Raw genomic sequence first — 18212 nt, 5'->3', positions numbered from 1 at the left:
TCCTTGAAGTCACATACTCTGTATTTTATTAAGTCTTTACATGTTGAAAGCTGCTAAGAGTGGAGTATGGTGGAATATCCCATCTACTATGATGATATTCCTTGACGCCATCATGAAAATAAAACAGGCAGACATTTATTCTGATAGAAGTATTTGAATATTGTCAACCTCGTCTTCTGTCTCATAGTCTAAAACTAAAACAGTGACATACGGCTGAAAACGCATTTAAAAGCTTAACAAGGCCTCAAAACAGTAAAGACAGGATGCTTGGACTACAGTCACTGTCTTGTTTTTACACACAAGAGTTTGAAAAGAAAAAGCTGGATCAACGAAATCTTTATATTATACAAGCTTAGCAATATACAGTGCAGAGAGAAAGAAGGTGGAAAGGGTTAGCGACAGCTTATTTACAATAGATACACGAGAAATAAGAACATCCTCAACTGCAGGAAAAAAACAACCAAAATACCATTATTCAGCAAAAAGGAGCACACATCCAATGGGAAGCAAAGATTACGTTTTTGGATTACTCTCCATCACTTCAAAGTATTATATTTGTCTATCCTAAAAGACCCATTATGTACATTCCTCCTGCTCTCTTTCTTGGTTTGAAAAAAAAAAAAAAAAAAAGTATTTCTCATGATTTGAAAAATGAAAACGTAGATGTCGGGTTAGTTTTGTGACACTCTGAACTTAGATTCCTATGACGCTGTTGGGTTATTTACACACAATACTGTCCATCTAGCCAACAGAGAAGGCCTAGGCTCATACCAGCTAACACACACAGTAGTGTGTTCAAGAGAACTCATGTCAGAGAGGACCACTTCAGTAGCGGGGGGGCAGAAAGGGTCTTTTTGGGGGATAGAAGGGACCTCCAAAGGGGGGACCATGGCGCTTCCCTCTGTAGCCTCTGAAACTTGGAGGAGGCAGTCGGCCTCGCACCAGAGGTCTCTGTGGGATGGGCTCTGTCATGATGAGAGGCCTGGGCAGGTTCATAAGAGAAACAGGGGCTTTGGGACGAGGCGGGGCAGGGATTGGGGTGTTCTGCTCAGGAACATTCTGCTCGGGAATCTTTTGCTCAGGAACTTTTTGCTCGGGAACTTTCTGCTCAGGAGTCTTTGGCTCAGGAACTTTTTGCTCAGGAACTTTCTGTTCAGGGGGCTTCTGTTCAGGAGATTCCGCTGACGGAGTAGTACTGGGTGGGACTAGTAGGACAGCTGGAGGAGTATTGACAGGTGAGTTAGGGGGGGAAGGAGAAGGGGAAGTGGATGTACCAGGGGGAGAAGGGAGTGGAGGTGGCAGGTTCTGAGGCTCTTTCACTCGGCCCAATAAAGGTGGAGGAACTCCAGGAGTGCCTGGGCGGTGGAGGGGGGGTGCCATTCGAAGCCCGAAAGGCTCTTTAACTGTCCCTGGGCGAGGCAGCCGCGGTGGTTCACCCAGCAATGATGTCATAAAGCGAGGGCCTCCTTTACCCGGTCTGGGAGCCCCTCGCTCTGGCCTCTCTGGCCCCTCTGGTCTCACTGGGGCAGACAGTGGTAAGGGACGCTCCACAGGAATCAACACCCCACCCACCATCACGGCTGTGGGCACAGGGGAGCAGAGGGGAGGAGTTGGGGGCTTTTGCGGTAAGGGTGGGGGTAGTGGTCTGGGCAGGGACATGTGCGCGTTAAAGAAGGGAGAAGTAGGAGGTGGATGCTGGTGGAGAGGGACTGGGGGAGCTTCATGGGGGTACGAGACAGAAAAGTGAGGCTGTGGGGGCAAAGTGTGGGGCTGAGGGGGGAGAGAGTGAGAGGGTGGCGGGTGAGAGGGTGGAAGGTGAGAGGGTGGAAGGTGAGGTGGCGGTGGGAGGTGAGGTGGCGGTGGAAGGTGAGGTGGTGGAGGGAGAGGCGGTGGAGGGTGAAGATGGAGAAAAGGATGAGGGGGTGGAGGAGGGGGCAGAGGGAGTTGAAGAGCGGGAGCTATTTCTTCAGAGTTCCTTCTGTTCCTGCTTAAAGGGGGGGGTGCAGCGATAGGTGAGGATGGCTGTGCGTCCATGTACTCCTCCTCTTCATACCACATGCCACCTCCCCCACGACTCCCTCCACCTCCCCCACGCCGAGGCCCGCGGTCAATCACTCGAATGCTCTCTACAGTTCTGATGGGTTCCCCAGTGAGAGGCCTGTTTGAGTAACCTAGAGTTTCTATGGGTGCCCCCTCAGTGCATGGTGACACAAGTGTTTCAATGCGGTGGTACTGACCCTCCCCGGGTGACCCACCCCGAGCTTTGCCCTCTCTTTTCCCACTGAAACCTCCATCCTCTGAGCCTGTGCTCACCTTACGAGACCCAGCAGATACTCTCCTCTCTCCTACAGCTTTGGTTTTATAATAACCAGACGGTCCATCGCCCTTACCCTTTAACACTTCTTTACTAGAGAGCGAGGTAGTGTGCATCCTAACATCCTCCTCTTTCAGTTTTGTGTGGCTCTTTTTCACAGCTCCAAATCGAGAGGAGCCTAAAACCTCCCCCTCACTGTTGCTTCCAGTTGGGGTGATCACAGCGTCCCAGGGCTCACTGCGATAGGCTGTGGGTGAGAGGGGACGGCTTCCAGACGACCCTAAAGATTCTGGGACACTTCCTGGAGTGTCCATCATCTCGTCCTGCGTGGGGGTACACGCGGCCTCGTCTCGAACTGGGGTCCCATCCACTCCATCAGGACTGAGATCACCTAACGCCAGACTAAAGCCAGGATTACCCTGCAAAAAGCTGTTAATTTTAGACTCTAAACTAGGGGTGGACATGGGCGGAGCTATGCTTCGTGACGGTGAAGGAGGAGACAGCTGCCGCTCTCTGTCCTTGTTTCGTCCTGGAGTTTCTCGTTTGACAGTGCCACTTAGAGAGGGTTTGGTCTTAGGGGGTGTTGGGGTGACTGGTGTTTTTACAGATGGTTTTACTGGAGGAGATGTGCGACTGGCTGAACCAGAGCTGTTTGTTACACTATGCAGTAAAGAAGACAAACCTGCAAACATATGAAGGCAGGATTAAAAACAAACAGGAACAATATTATTTAAAAATATGAATTAATGATAACCATTTGAGATTCACCTGATGTATTTGTTTTAGAAAGAGCATTTAAAATGCCTTCAGGAGTGATGTCAACACGAGACAAGATGCTAGCGAGAGCGGGGCTGGGAGAAGCCGTTTTTGAGGCCGATGACTGTCCCGACGGAGTTGAGGGGGTCCCTGGAGTTGACTTGAGAGCTGGACTTGCTACAAAGAGGACAGTAATTAATCAAATATGTTTTATTTAAGAGCAAGAGGGTTTGCATTTAAACCCTGCAAATCTAGACATGCTGAATATATTTTCCAGCCAACAAATGTTCATATAGGACAAGACAACTGAGCACAGGGGGCTGAAATTAACAAGGCGCTGAATGCACTCGACCTATAATACCGTTTCCAGAACGTACTTGTATTCTTCATGGCTGATGTGAGTGAATTAAGGATGGAGCTGATCTTGCCCAGGTCCACTTTGGCCAGGTTGACTCCAAGAGGGTTGGCTGGAGCATTTGCAGACGTGGGGGTGCTTGTACCGGCAGTGGCAGAAGCAGATGCATTATTTTTTGACGCTTTTGTTGGAATTTTTGCACTATCTACTGTCAGGATCATCTTTTCTTTCCTGTTTTCTGCTAATTAAAAAGTGAAATTGAAACGAGGGGGAAAGAGAAGACAGAAATGCAGACTTGATGTAAGTAAATGTTACTAAATGCATCCATGAACATGACATTTCACCACTAACCCTCTGCGTCCTCATCAGATACATCCATCTCATCTTCTGGGTTGTCAATGGATTCGTCCATAGCTTTCCCGTCCAGCTCTGGGTCGACCTGAGCTCTGTTCACTCTTAGAGGCAGGAGCGGAGACTCTGAGCCTGTGGGAGAGGGGGCGTCCTCTGAGGGCGAGGGGATGGGCGAGTCCTCTGCTCCAGGTAAAGTTGCCTTAAGAGAATCCAGTTTTCTTTTTAAACTGGCCACGCGGTTGGCAAAGGCACTATAGGCCTGAGAAGGGGATAGTCACAATCACCATTTGTTTAATATACATCCACATGCACATCATCATCACCTGCACTGTACTTACATTGGCCACAATTTTGACCTCTTTATACTGCATTTCATAGAAAATGTCTGCATTTCCCAAAGACTCCAGCAGAGAAGGGCCTCTTTTCATCTCTTTCTCAAGAAAGCTCACAAACTCTTGTAGCTTGAGACTACCTTCTTCAAAATCCTTGGCAAATTTGTTTCCCCCAGCCTTGTCTAAAATTTTTTAAAGTAAAATATAAACATTTATATTTTCATCAATAGTTCAAACATATATAATTATTTATGCAATAATTGTACTGTATAATTAGACTGTGTTCTACCTTTAAGTCTCTTCAAAGCCTCTGTGCTGCAGACGTCCACTCTCAGAGTCGACAACTGTTTCTCTCTGAACTCTTCTTCTGCTACAGCTTGTTTGTACTGAGACAAGTCTTCAATGAGAGACTGAGGCTAAAAATCACATAAAGATACAAGTTAGCTTAGCATAGTTATATAATATTGGCTTTCAAAGAACAGTGAAAGAAAGGCTTACAGTAAACTCAGCCAGAATCTTAGATTTAAGAGCGGCTTTAGTTGTTGTTGGTGCTAGAGAGCAAAATGAGGTAAATATACAGATCAGTACAAATGTTTGGGACACACAGCAGACTTGCTGGATAAACTCACCACTTGAAGTCAGAGGCGGCTTCTCTTTCTCCTTCTCCTTTTCTTTCTCTTTTTCTTTTTCCTTGTCCTTTTTCTTCTCTTTCTCCTTTTCTCTCTGCTTCTCTCTCTCTTCCTTTTTGTTCAGACTCGCTTTGAACTGGGCAATATTTTCCGCTGGATAAATACTCCTCTCCTCCCATATTGTAAATATCCTCTCAATGGACTTGCGGACTTTTCCATCTCTATCGACACATCCATTAGATAAGGTAAGATAAAAATTATTAAAATAACAGCCAAGAAAGAGAGAGTATTACTAGATATATGGGGAATATTAGTTAATATTATATCACCTGATGAGTTGAGAGGCATTTGGAAGGACATCTGCAAAACTGGACCGGAAGACGATGGCGTTCTTCCTCTTGCAGTTTTGAATCACATCATTGGCAACATAGAAAAGATTCAGGCGGTGGTTGTTGTCAGCTGGACAAAAACATAAAAAACAAAAAAATCAGAGCATAGCAAAACACAAGGGCATAAGTACAATCACATCTCCACAATCATTTTAACATTTAAATTAATAATAATATAAACACCACAAAATGCTTTATTGAAAAGTATTTATAGCATAAAATGAAATATTGTTCAGCATTGCTTCCATAAATAAACTGTGAAAGTAAATGTGTTCAACAACAATCTGATCCTGACTTATCATGGCTTGCTTCTGTTTGTCTAATCTAGGACATCACAATAAATACAATTATTATGTAAACAAACACTGGGCTCTAGTATGCCAGACTATATTGCAATCTGTGTTTGACACTGTAGTGGTAAATCAAGCTGCAACAATGATTCTGGACAATTGTGACTAGTCGACTACTAAAATAGCAATAAATTATTTAAATCATGCATATCAGTGGTATGTTTAAACCTTTTTTAAACAAAGGCCCCTTTTCAAACATAAATGTTGCAGAGAGTCTGGTAATGATGGCAAATACAGTGAAGCATTCATCTTGGTGCAGGTTTACTGAACCACTACAATTTTGCTGAGCCTTGGAGGTTAAAACCTTATTATTCGGTCTATCTCATCCTAAAATGTTTGTTACTTAAGTTATGATGGTAGATTTTTTTTATTATTGTAGTAAAAAGTACTACTACTTATGGTAATTTGGGTCAATATATGGTCTGTGAGACACATCTGGGCCCTGGGTCTTAGTTTATACTCCTCTGATCAAGACTAGAGTAACAGTCTGTAATACACAGTTTGAAATGAACAAGACATAATTATTATTGAATAAAAAGACAAAATTATATATTTTGTGAATAAACTAAAGCACATTTGATTTTCTATTTCACTGCTCGCTGCCTCATTCATCTCAGTCTCATAATCTAAAAAGCCACGTGTAGAATCTGGATCAGACAAACAACATGTGACCACAGTGATGATGAACCAAAGCTGTCAGCAAAATGTCAATGGGCAGTGTAGAATAATTCAACAGGATAAAACAAGCCAGCTCCAAACACACTCAGCCTTTGTGCTCATTCAGCCAGTCACACAACTCTAAAGTCATCACACAACTATGGCCTTTTCAGGGCTGAAGTTGTTGCAAATTAATAAATAACAATCAACATCAGAATAATAGTAACGAGAATACTAAAGGCTCATCAATAGAGATCGGCAAAATATTAAAAATTTTACCTCAACATGCTGCAAAGAGCAGTTTCAAAATAACAACAGAACAAACGTGTGTTATAATCTTTCAAATAGGGCATAGATCAATATTTCTGAACAGTGACTGGACACTGTACAGTTTTCTGATAATTGGAACACCCAATAACAAATGATATCATGAACATAAATGTTGTATTGAAGGTATGGAGATAAGGCAGGTATAAAAACTTTAGTTGGATTGCTAAAATCTGATTATTGCCACAAAAAACTAACAAACTGACAAATCCACAAAACAAATCCACCCAGTGGACCAAGCCGCAGACCTCCACCAGGAGGATCCTCACGTGACCTCCATCCACCGGTGAAAGCAAACAAAGGCCAAGCCAAAAGACTAACAAAGTCGACTGTTTCCTGAACACTATTTAATAACGTTAGAAAAGTTGATATTAGTTTACTCTAAAGACAAGCCAAAACCCTTTTCCTAATCCTAACCATTACAGATTAGTGCCTCATTTTACCAAGTTACAAAGCCTACGGCAACACATTTACGGAGAAACTACATCCAATACGCCTATGCTACACCCTTGTATATGCAGGCCTATGTTGACAATTAAATGTTTTTGGTTTATGAAAACATGCTTTAAACTACAAATTAACCTCAACAAGTTTAGGAGAAAAGAGATAATAAGATGCTAGTTCATTTCAAACTAGAAATGAAATCCATTAGTGATTAAATGTCTTTGAAGGACTTCGCTCTAAACAAGATTAAATTATTTTTACCACCATTAATGGCCTGTAATACACAATGAACTATGGCAACAACTGATAGAAAGTGTAATTAAGTAATTTATAATGTAAACTAATGAAAATGGTGAGGGACTTGATGGAGGTGCATTCTGGTTTGTAGGCAGGAGGTAGAACCTTTGGAAGGAAGTCTGCAGCCTGCCTTTTGGAAGTTTTTGATCCAGGTGAATGTCTTTTTACAGAGGTAACTCTGCAGTCTATTGCCGAGGGAAGTAAGTAACAATTTAATTGCCTAGTTTGAACTATGTTATACATGACAATAAATTATTTAAATCTTGGTAGAATTTGGTAGAATTAGAAATGCCTAAAACCATTCTCACCAGTTTAACACAAACATTATGTTGGCCCACATTTCTTATCCTGTGTAATAATAAAGCTACAGCTAATGTTAGACAAACATTTTCATGCAAACACATCAAAATCAATGCTTAGTTAATTGACATGACAAGGGTGCATATTACATGTTGAGACAAAACAGAGAGATTTCTTCTTTGAACTTTGATTGACACCACCAAGTTCCTATTCAGTTAGGCTACTTGATCTCCAAAAAACACACAAAAACATTATCAAATTAATTTAACTTTTCAAATCTGCAACACTCCAAATACTTCATTGGTCACATATAAAGCTGGTGCTTTGTTTCATGGGCCAGTTCCTAAAATATCTTTATACACAACCTTTTTTAAACATTTAGCTGCTTCACATGAATATGCCTGTGGCCTCCGCAACAACATATTTTACCATGTCACAACCATCTTCCCAGTTTTGCCTCATTCAAAAATGTACTTGTAAATGTAATAGATTAATTAAGACATTCATTTATATAATTTTCGCTAGAAAGGGTCGATTTCTAAAGACTACAACATATAACGTACAAGAGCTGCTCTACATAAAAAATAATGGCACATTACAATCATCTTTAGTCTTTTGAAAAAACACAAATTCGTGTGCCTGATGTCAACAATACAAATGAAATATCCATTAACAACATCCATATTATTTAGTACAGTTCTGTTACACTGTTGTATATGTATGTGCTGCGTGTCTAATGAAGTGAGCCTGCACTGTATCTGATAATAAACACTGAACTAAGCAGTTATGAAAAAAAAAAAAGGTTTATCAATGAGTGACTTTTTTTCTTCTTCAGATTTTAGCCTCTAGTGTTTGACAGTAAATTGGTGCAAACAAAATGCCGTCCGTGGTGATGTTGTATAAAAGTGTGAGGAGCAGATCGCAGGTGCCGTGCGCCAGTGGCCCGAGTGTAAACAACCGAGACTCTGATGCGACATGAGCTCAAACTCACTAATGCACAACTGACAAAGAAAACAAACATTTACTGGGTGAAGTAAGCAAACTGCGGATTGTGCACACTTAACTCAAACAACTAACCAAAAAATCTCCAAAACTAATTTGTAAGAGTTTAAGAGCAGCATTCTACATTAGCCACATTCAGGAGGCTAGCATTAGCATGGAGGGAACGTTACTCACATTTCTTGAGCCACTTCATCCAGGAGCGGACGATTTGGCCATGATGTTTCTTGTTTTCAATGCACCAGGCAGATAGGCCCTGTATGGACTCCATAGTGTTGGATACTCCTTGAAATCGTCGGTCCAAAGACGCTTCCAGTGCAGCGGTGGAGCTGCGGGCCCCTTGCCCGCTCACAGCCCCTGCACCGGCCGCCATTTTTCCAATCCTCTTTTCGTGCGCTGCGCACAGTGCGCACACGGATGCGCAGTGACTGTGCTCCTGTGAAGACGCACACACAAAACGTGAAGACGCACACACAAAACGCCACTAGGGGGAAACACGCCCCTTGCATGTGAAAACAGAACTTATCATGCAACAGAAGAGGCAGATTTAAATGTAGGTTTTTATTGACTGGGTGCTATATTACATGAAAAAGAAATTGCAAGTTATTGTTGTTGACTTTCCAAAAAGAAAGCTGGTTACGTTGCTCAGGCAAACCTAAACCAGCCCTTTGTTTAGTGTGCAACAGTTCTCAAAGAAACTGTAGGTAACTTTTTTCTATGCTGTTCTTTGTAACCTATTGTTTTATTATCACATCTTCACTCAAAACTGTCAACTGCTTTAACACTGAAAACATTACTCTATTACACTGTATTTCTTTATGAAGCATCTGCCTGATAACTCAAGCTTTCATCATGTTATCAAACCATGACGTACACAGTGTTTCTGTCCTTTCCGTCAAAATACAGTGAGAAAAATAATGTGTTATTATAGACTTTAAAGCACAAGTTGGCTTCTTGACAAGCTCTTCAGTCCAGGAGGTCACCAGCAGGAGGAGAAAAAGTGGGGCGCTTTATAAAAAATATCTTTAGTTTAAAGTCAGTCATCGGTGCCATCCAACACGCTGTGGCTCAGAGCCAGGTCCCAGTAATGTTCAGTGCGGTGCTTCTTGAAGTGTTCTCTGGCCATACTTTCAGTCGGACACTGTTTAAATTTGATTTCTCCAAAACTACGCTCCTTGGCAGTGCCCTGGAAAATATATATTTTTAATCAGAAAAAGGAATGAGACACTTGACTTGCATGAATAAAAACATGAATGCACGTCCTGTTCAATTTCTTTAATTTATCTTTGATAGAAAAAGTGTTATATTATTCATGTATATTTAACAATGAAGATGTAGTGAATGCACTAGTTAACAAACTGATGTGCATGTTCACTTTTGTGAACCAAGCTCACTTAAACATCGATATTCTGTTTATATCTGCTTCTTTCCTTTCACAGTGTAATGTGTCTTTGCAACAGGCAGTGCAGATGTATGAACTGTCTTCTTTGATCTAAGTGTAATGAAACTTTTCACAGCTGGTTGTTTTTTTGTTTATTTTATTGAATGTCAAGCTGAACCTGCAAAAACTAAAATAGACCTCATAAACTAACATGAAAGCATGAGAGCATTATAAACTTCTGTCAAATGATACACCGCTTAAATTTTTGCTTGATTTTAACGCTGAAATGCCCTTTTGTAGGTTATTAGCATTTTCTTTAAGAAACCACATTATAGCAAACAGTTAATCATGAATGCTATAATTAATTGACATACCTCCCAAATCAACCAACACTTGTTGTTCCTCTTTGTATCATTGTCATCACGGTCTAAATTTAAAAAGGAAAACATTTAGTTCATGTACAGAGAATCAAGGAAAAAACATACGATTATATAAAAACATTAGACATGTTATTTACCATCTCTTTTACTGCTGGGCTCTTCCCATTTGATTCTGTGCATCATCAGCCTTTTGAATTTCTTCTGTGATTTGGGACCTAAATAAAAACATGGACCAATTACAACTTAGTCAATGAACTAAATGTGTTTAGGTTCATTTAAAAAGAAATAAATAAACTTGCCTCCTTCAACCACTACAATGTTACTATCTTTATGCAGGACAACAGTTCCTGTCAGGTACAGCTGGTTGGCGTTGGCTTCAACTTTAAACTTCTTGGCAGGATTTTGCAAGTTGCGAATTCTGAAAGCAAGAAATGAAGACGATAAATGAAAGGGAAGTAATTTTTTATATACAAAAAAGTCAGATTTACAAACATACCTGTAAACTGCAATATGAACACCGTCAGTTAGGTCTTCTTTCAACTTCTTCACTTTTTTCTCTTTTCTCTGTTCTGCAGTTAATTTACGAGCTGCATTGGCTTCTTCGTGAGCCCTGGTAGAGAAGGAATTATAACAGGGAATTAAAGGTGCTGTACCTGATTCTTTTCTGTTAACATTCAGAGACCAGAGTTGAGTTTTGCTGAAGTAAACAATAGTATGATAACACAGAATTCCTGCTTATCAGACAGTACACAGTGGACTTATTTTGACCTCAAGAAAGATTTTGCTCAAATACAAGGGATAAAAATCAGGTACAGGTCTTTTAAATACATATAGTGCAAACAAAACAAGTAAACATGTAAATAATAGGACTAACTTTTGTCTTTTTGCCATCTGTGCTCGGACGTGTGCTTCAACTTTCGTGGGGTCCTGCACTGCCTCCGTTCCAAGTACTCTCATCAGGTTAGAAATACGAACTGTGAAAAGAAACAATTCAAGTCATTTAATTTATACCTCTCAAAACATTGTGGCTTTCGTGTTGATTTTCCGACCTTTGGGTTCTGGTGGAGGCATCAGCCCAAGACGCACTTTTTCTTGCAATTCCTTTTGACCTTCTCTGCGAGTTTGTCGTCTGAGCTTTTTCTGTTCCTTCTTTGTTAAATAGACGCCCAGAGTTACTGCTTTATCCGTGTCGACTGAAAAAGAAATATGTTGTTCATGTTCATTTAAAGCAGGCATTGGCAAACATTTCAAATAATCAGACAACCAAGATTCAAAGCACAATTAAATGGACAACAGTAATTATCGTGCCAAAACATGCTTAATAAGTCTGTGTTATTCAATATACACTTTTCAACTAAACAAATTAAATAGTGTAAAAATTATAAAATCTTAAATAAGGCTGTGCAATTAATTGAATTTTGATCACGATTTCAATTTGTATGTCAAAAGACCTCCAAACTCATAATCGAGTTGAAACGATTTATAAAGCTTAACAAAGTTTATTTTGGGATATTTTTTAATATAAATAAGTATATTAATTTTATTTTTTAAATATAGAGATTGTAGAACAGCTGGATATGTAGTTTATTTTGGATACATTTATGTTTTTCTATGTCTTATTTCATATTCAAAGTACATTTTTATCTATTTTATGGTTTATACATCGCAAAACTGCTCTAAGGTACATATTTGTAGCTTATATTTATTTTCAGTTTGAATGTTTTGAGTAAATTATCAATAAGTGTTTTTTTGAGAGAGAAATGCTGAATCGCGTAACAAAAAAAAATTCAAATTTTTTCCATAATCAAGCAGCCCTAATCTTAAAATAATGCTGCGATCTCAGTGCCTCATGACGACCAGTTTGGTAACCACTGATTTAGAGCAGTAAAAAGTGCTCAATATTCCAAATATAAGAGGTCTACTGTACAACAATGAACCATTTACCTGGTGGTTTTATTTGGGCTGGGTGCTCAACGAGGTTTGTCACACCAAAAAGCTCCAATTCTTCAAATTTTGTCTCTGAAGCACTAGTGTTCACACAAAAAGGACATATTTTATATAGGCATACAAATAAAACGCCACCATAGTTAAGAATGATTTGAGAAATGCTTACTATTCTTTATTTGAGGGCATGATGTAAGAGTCCCACCACTCAATATGGGGCACTTCTCCTTCACCAAGCTCTTTTTTAGGAGCAATAAGAGCCAACTTTGTGGAGGCTTGGATTCCAGTCTTTCTTGCTGCCTGTGCAATTTCGTTCTGTAACTTCTCCAACTGGGCCTGGTCAAAATCACATTAAAATAAATTACATTAAAATAAATCACATTACATAAATATAATGTGTAAATATGTCATGTCGGTGTTGTTACCTTTGTTCTTATTCGTTGTGCAATCTTCTCAAAACGACCCTGCTCATGAAATTTGAAGCCCTTGCGAACTCGCTGAGCTGGGGCCAAGTTCACTCGATTGTCGAAAAAGGTTGATTCCAATTCCTCTCCAGGTTTCTCCTTCAGCTGCTGTCGGAATTGCTCCCTCTTCACAGCACGGATATTAGCTAAAAAGAGAAAATCAGAAAAGCGTGAAATTATGAAGATTATATTATTCATTCTGATACTTATAGCACCAAAACATACCCTTTAGAGTTGGCATACGATGTGTGAGTTCTATTTCCTTCCCAGTGGCATCCACAGTTCGCCCTTTGTCATCCAGGATCAGAGGCGTAGGCTTGTTTGATTCTTTGACCTCAACTTTGCTGTATAAAAAACAAAGCAGTGTTACAAAAGAGTTAATTTTGTAAATTTAAATATCGTTTTAGTCAGTGTCATTTTTTTGTAATCAAAAATAACTAAATAGCAATGAGTGATGACTAAAATGACAGACTTTATCAATAAAAAATGAAAGATTACCTTTTTCAACTACAGATCCCCATAACAGACCATATTACAAAATCAGTGTCCAAGGACCTTAGTCTATGCATGAATTAATAAAAATACATATAAATGTCGATCTAACTGGAATAAAAAGACATTTCCTGGTTCAAAAGCATTATGAATTTAGCATGAGATTTTTTGAATAAAACTAAAAAGAATGGTTTATAGACTATATATTTTGCCCAAAACTAAAAACAAAAACAAAAACTACTTACGGTGGTGCTATTCCCATTAAATTAAGTGTAGCCAGTGCCACAAGATTGTTGTTAGGTGTTGGAGCTGCCAAAGCCCCAAGAATGCCAGGTTTGGATGACAGCTGAGATTGGATACGAGCTTGTAGTTCTGCAGCTTTGCGAGCTTTTTCAATTGCATCATTCATAAAACTAGCTGCCTGAGACGGACCAATGGATGCAGCTCCAACACCAAGACGAGACATTGAATCAGATGAAGACAGGCGCTATGGACAAAAATAAACTTGTTAGATTAAAAGAAAATAATGCATTTCTGTTAAATAAAAATACTTTACTTACTGAGGCAGCAGGTGATGAAAAGGTGAGTTGTTTCTTGCGTTCTTCAATTTGTTTTGTGGCTGCCTCCATCATTTGTTTGATCTATTTAAAAGAGATTATTTGTTTAAACAACAAGATTAAAAGCACAGAATGTTTTTTTTTTTGTCTTTTTTGGTAGATGATTCTGTACCTGCATTTTGGTGAGCATGCCAGGGCTCTCAGTTGCAGGTGCAGCCATAACTTCTGGCTCTTCTACTTCTTCAAACCGTGGAACTCTTTTGCGCTTCACAGCCGCCCCTTCTCCTTTGTCTGAAGTGTCTCTTACCAACCCCGTTTCAGACTCGTCACCAAAGACATCCTGATAAGAATACATTCACAGAGCAAAGAAGTTGGTATTTTGTCAGCTAATCATTCCAGCATCTTGACTATACATTTTTACATAATATAACCCCTACCTTAATTTCTCTCTTTCTGCTCTTCTCTGATCCACCTTTACTACTGCGGGAACTACGGCTCTCCTCCACAGCTTCAAACAGCCGGTCGACAAAGCCTCCAGCAGAGTCTTCAAGAAAAGGACGCAACTGGTCTAAAAACAAGAGATGAATAATAAATACAAAGAAGTGAGGCTGAATGCAACGGACAGCGCTTCTCAAAATGATTCCCCAAAGTACTGCCTAGGGCTGGGGGATAAGGTAATTAAATTGTGGTCAGAATGCTGTGTTCAGTTACTTAAACTGGTCATCAAATCAAACACAATTTCATGTTTGGGTTGAAATGTGGTGGCTTGGCTATGTAAATAAAAGTCTATTCAATTACAGTCAACTAAACTCAACTATACTCACTCTAGACAACTGGAGCACAGCTAGTGTGATCAGACAATCCTTGAGAATGCACAATGTTACACTCTCTTTTCACAATTTTATTTATACCAACCATCCCAACCTGGGTGTGTCCCAGTTCAGAATTTTGAAAATCTAGTCACCCTAAACACAGCAAAACATGTTAACACATGTCGATTTGCAGAACATCCTATACCATTAGAACCAGCCTGTGCAATAGTTAAGTTAGATGAGGTGATACTAGCAATATTCCAGGAAAGCAATGACATCTCCATGGAGACAAGTAGCACAAAAGTTATACAAGGCAACTTTAAGGCCATACCAGCTTGTCAAAGCCTGATCCCGTCAAACCTCCGAAGCCAAGCAAGGCTGGTCACATAGTGTGGAGTGAATGAATAATGCTCAAAATAATCCTTGAGTGTCCAAAAAAAGCGCTACATAAAACAGATGCATTATTAAGATTGTGACCTATGTTTACAGAAATGCAGTTATTGTAGGGCAGGGGTGTCAAACTCATTTTGGTCCAGTGGCCGTATCCAAACTACTTTGATCCCAAAGGGGCTGGATCAGAAAACTCATGGCATATATACCCCAAAAATAGCAATAAGTTCAAATATTTGTTCAGAGAAGTGCAAATCTATTACAGAAATCTTTAATTGATGAACTCTTTCTTTTACAAAATATAATATTATGAACAACTTGAAACTTAAAAAACATGTAATTCCAACATGTTTCAACATTAACTTGTATGCAAATAGGAAAAAGTTAATTTTTCTTGAAAAATCCTGCACTCAGCATCCACTTTTCTCATTTTTGACATTTTGCAGATGAGGGTGTCACAGTCAACAGACAAAACAATCGTCCTTTAAGAGCGTTTGGAAAGAGGCAAGACTTCATTTGTGCTGCTCTGGTGGGAGGCGTCCACGTACAGAGTCGCTGGAGACGCTGCTATGTTAAGCAGAGCAGAAAATGACCAATATTTTAATAGCAAATATAATAAAAATATTTTACTAGAAAATCAGCCGAGGGCCAGATTAAAGGTCTTGGAGGGCTGGATCCGGCCCCTGGACTGCATGTTTGACACCCTTACTGTAGGGTGACCAGATTTTCAAAATTCTAAAATGAGACACACCCAAGTTTGTATAAAAAAAAAAAAATGTGAAAACAACATATAAGATTGTGCATTCTCATATCATAATCTGAGGGGCTTCTGTTGCAGTATTCTTTTTGCTTTATAGTCATTTGCAAACACTGTTGTCTGTATTTTGGCTAAACAATGACAGTTTATGTCCCTCTTTACTGTTGGCAGGGATCAGATTAGTAAAAAACTGTCCTGTTTTAGTCCTGGTTTAGAGGTGATGTAGTGCTGGTGTAGATCAAATTGGTCAAAAATAGGGACACATGGGACATTTCTTGCATAAAACCGGGACAAATCATTGGTGTTGAATAAATCTGTTGGGACAGGGGACACAGGGCTCAAAACTGGGACCGTCTCGTGTAAACAGAGACGTCTGGTCGCCCTAAGTTATTGCTGCAGATACCTGTGGTCTTCCTTTTATCGAGTCCCTTCCCCACGCAGTGCAGAGCCGCAGTGACCACAGTCGGCTCCGAGAAACCCAGAACCTTCTTCACCGTCCGCTCCACCCACGGCCTCAGCTCCTCCACCTCCCGCTTAGGAAGAGACATGCTCAGCCCTGCAATAAAACAAATAACAGCATGAGCACAGAAAGGACAGAAGTGGTCCAACGCGTGGCTAAACTAAACACAACTGCAACATTACCGCGCATATAAATCACAAACGATACGAAATGCACGTGTCTCGCTGGGTTAAAATGCAATAATTCTGTCACATATTTGCTCAGGACGTGTTTTTCGTAGATGACATTCTTGTGGTTAAATTTTACCGCATGATAAGTAGAAAGTGAAAACACACAAGTCAAAAGCTACAGGCAAAATGCTAACAGGCTGTAGCATTAAGGTGAATCAAATCCTCGCTAGCCACATGAACTTTTAAACACTTAAAAAGCACAAGACAAAGACAAACCTTATGGATATATTGTTTTCTTTGTGTGTGGATAGTCGTGGTTAAAGCTCAGAGTAAAACCGATGAGGCTAAAAAACGTAAAACACTGAATATTTTGGGTTTCTAGGTAAAAGTTTTAAGTTAGCTCCATTAGCTCGCGCCGTCAACACGACGTTTATTTTCAGGACACGGAAGTAGATTTTAGTTTTATCAGCTTCCGGTGCCAGGTTTCAAACAAAAGTCGCTCAAGGTTTCCGTCTAGCTAAAAACAAAAGAACTACAACTGCATTTGGAAAGGAAGTATCAACATTTTGTACAATTTGACCTGTTTTGACCATTGAAAATAAATTATCATTACAGTCCGAGGCGTTTCATGAAGATTACTGACGCCTTTGTAGTTTCTTTCTGCACAGGTAAGATTTAAGATAACACTGCTGGCTGATATCCAAAATTAGAGTGGCCCGATGTCCCTGTTTACCCTGGGACAGTCCCAGTTTTGAGCCCTGTGTCTCCTGTCCCAGTAGTTTTATCCAAAACCAGTGACTTGTCTCAGTTTTGTACAAAAAATATCCCATATGTTCATAGTTTTGACCAATCTGACACCTCCCTACAGTAAAGAGAGGCATGCATTGTCATTTGTTTAGGTAAAATACAGAAAAGCTGATTAAAAATTACCAAAATACAAAGAAAATGTGACTCTACTGACTCACATTGGTGCAGAGTGCATAACTATTTTCAAATTACGCACTCTTTAAAAATTTTATTATTACTAACCACCACAAACCAGTTATGTCCCACTTTTTTATTATGAAAATCTGGTCACCCTATTCAAAATGTACCTAATTGTTGTAAATGGCTGGTATGGTGTTTTAATGTGGTGTTTAATTGCCCAAATCTGTATTGCAGGTCTGTAGCCATAGCTGCCCGGAGCTGGTGCTGGTGGAACAGTGCTGTTCTGCTCCAGTGGCCTCTGACTAAGGGTGGGTATCATTAAGAAGTTGTTGATTCGATACATAGGCCACGATACGATTTACTTTTCAATACAGAGAGCTTTCGATTCAATACGATTCGCTATGATATATTTCAAATCAACTCAATACGGTACTGATACTGAAAGTTTACTAGGTAAGTTTGTGCAAAGTTAATATGAAAACTCATTTTACTCATCAAAACAGTGAAAATGTCAACACAATTGTAGCTCTTACACAAATTAATTTAGTAAAATATACCTAAAAATACTCTTGATGATATATTGATACAGCAGCCCACGATATCAATACTGTATCATCAAATTAAACTATGCGATTTAACGATATTTCAATATTTTTGCACACCCTACCTCTAACCATTAACCCCTCAAGTGTTTGTAATTAATACAGGAGAATGGTGGCCCATCATAGTCTAAAATCGTCCTACATAATCTAAAAATAACATGGATACATTGGCGTACCACTAGACTTTGCTGCTTATTCTGTTATCATAAACTTATAAAAGAGACTCTACTGGTCAAAAATGATTATTTAAAGATTAAATATAGAAATCAAATTTGTACTACACAAACTGAATTAGATTAAATTATTCAAATAATAATGATTTATGCCACTATAGTCTTAACAGAATCTATGACAATCACTGCCCTCTCTCAGACAA

The 18212-nt window shown here is 39.6% G+C and overlaps 2 protein-coding genes across 3 annotated transcripts; both read right to left on the bottom strand.

The window, feature by feature from the left end:
• Nucleotides 1-3: 3 nt before the first annotated feature.
• rprd2b (regulation of nuclear pre-mRNA domain containing 2b) lies at nt 4-8905 on the bottom strand. 2 transcript variants are annotated; one of them, XM_055163639.1, is made up of 10 exons: nt 8678-8905; nt 5067-5196; nt 4738-4958; nt 4607-4659; nt 4398-4524; nt 4115-4290; nt 3777-4035; nt 3448-3666; nt 3083-3247; nt 4-2996 (listed from the first exon to the last, which is right to left on the bottom strand). In XM_055163639.1, exons 1-10 carry the CDS (start codon nt 8871-8873, stop codon nt 826-828), a joined length of 3717 nt encoding a protein of 1238 aa, XP_055019614.1. In that variant the 5' UTR covers nt 8874-8905; the 3' UTR covers nt 4-825. The 2 variants fall into 2 exon arrangements, with proteins under 2 accessions (XP_055019614.1, XP_055019615.1); XM_055163640.1 differs by having other exon boundaries at nt 3448-3663.
• A 141-nt stretch (nt 8906-9046) lies between these two features.
• Nucleotides 9047-16753, bottom strand: prpf3 (PRP3 pre-mRNA processing factor 3 homolog (yeast)). Its single transcript, XM_020927954.2, has 17 exons — nt 16584-16753; nt 16081-16233; nt 14156-14286; nt 13891-14058; nt 13722-13802; nt 13407-13648; nt 12895-13013; nt 12631-12815; nt 12375-12541; nt 12206-12288; nt 11311-11454; nt 11136-11235; nt 10758-10871; nt 10561-10679; nt 10399-10476; nt 10256-10308; nt 9047-9686 (listed from the first exon to the last, which is right to left on the bottom strand). Exons 2-17 carry the CDS (start codon nt 16223-16225, stop codon nt 9537-9539), a joined length of 2079 nt encoding a protein of 692 aa, XP_020783613.1. The 5' UTR covers nt 16226-16233; nt 16584-16753; the 3' UTR covers nt 9047-9536.
• Between the last annotated feature and the right edge of the window lie 1459 nt (nt 16754-18212).

This window comes from Boleophthalmus pectinirostris, unplaced genomic scaffold (genome assembly GCF_026225935.1).
Source record: "Boleophthalmus pectinirostris isolate CB_2022bp ecotype Guang Dong unplaced genomic scaffold, ASM2622593v1 HiC_scaffold_6, whole genome shotgun sequence".
Classification (NCBI taxonomy): domain Eukaryota; kingdom Metazoa; phylum Chordata; class Actinopteri; order Gobiiformes; family Gobiidae; genus Boleophthalmus; species Boleophthalmus pectinirostris.
This window is presented reverse-complemented; position numbering and strand designations above follow the sequence as displayed.

Bases quoted from the DNA above. Each gene is read 5' to 3' on its own strand.
- rprd2b (XM_055163639.1), bottom strand. From the start codon at position 8,873: ATGGCGGCCGGTGCAGGGGCTGTGAGCGGGCAAGGGGCCCGCAGCTCC. The intron at 5,197-8,677 runs GTGAGTAACGTT...GTTTTTGTCCAG, and splicing joins GATGAAGTGGCTCAAGAAAT to CTGACAACAACCACCGCCTG. The intron at 4,291-4,397 runs GTAGAACACAGT...AAAAAATTTTAG, and splicing joins GGCTTTGAAGAGACTTAAAG to ACAAGGCTGGGGGAAACAAA.
- prpf3 (XM_020927954.2), bottom strand. From the start codon at position 16,225: ATGTCTCTTCCTAAGCGGGAGGTGGAGGAGCTGAGGCCGTGGGTGGAG. The intron at 13,803-13,890 runs GTACAGAATCAT...TCTTTTAAATAG, and splicing joins GCATGCTCACCAAAATGCAG to ATCAAACAAATGATGGAGGC. The intron at 11,455-12,205 runs GTAAATGGTTCA...TTTCTTTTTCAG, and splicing joins AGCCCAAATAAAACCACCAG to TCGACACGGATAAAGCAGTA.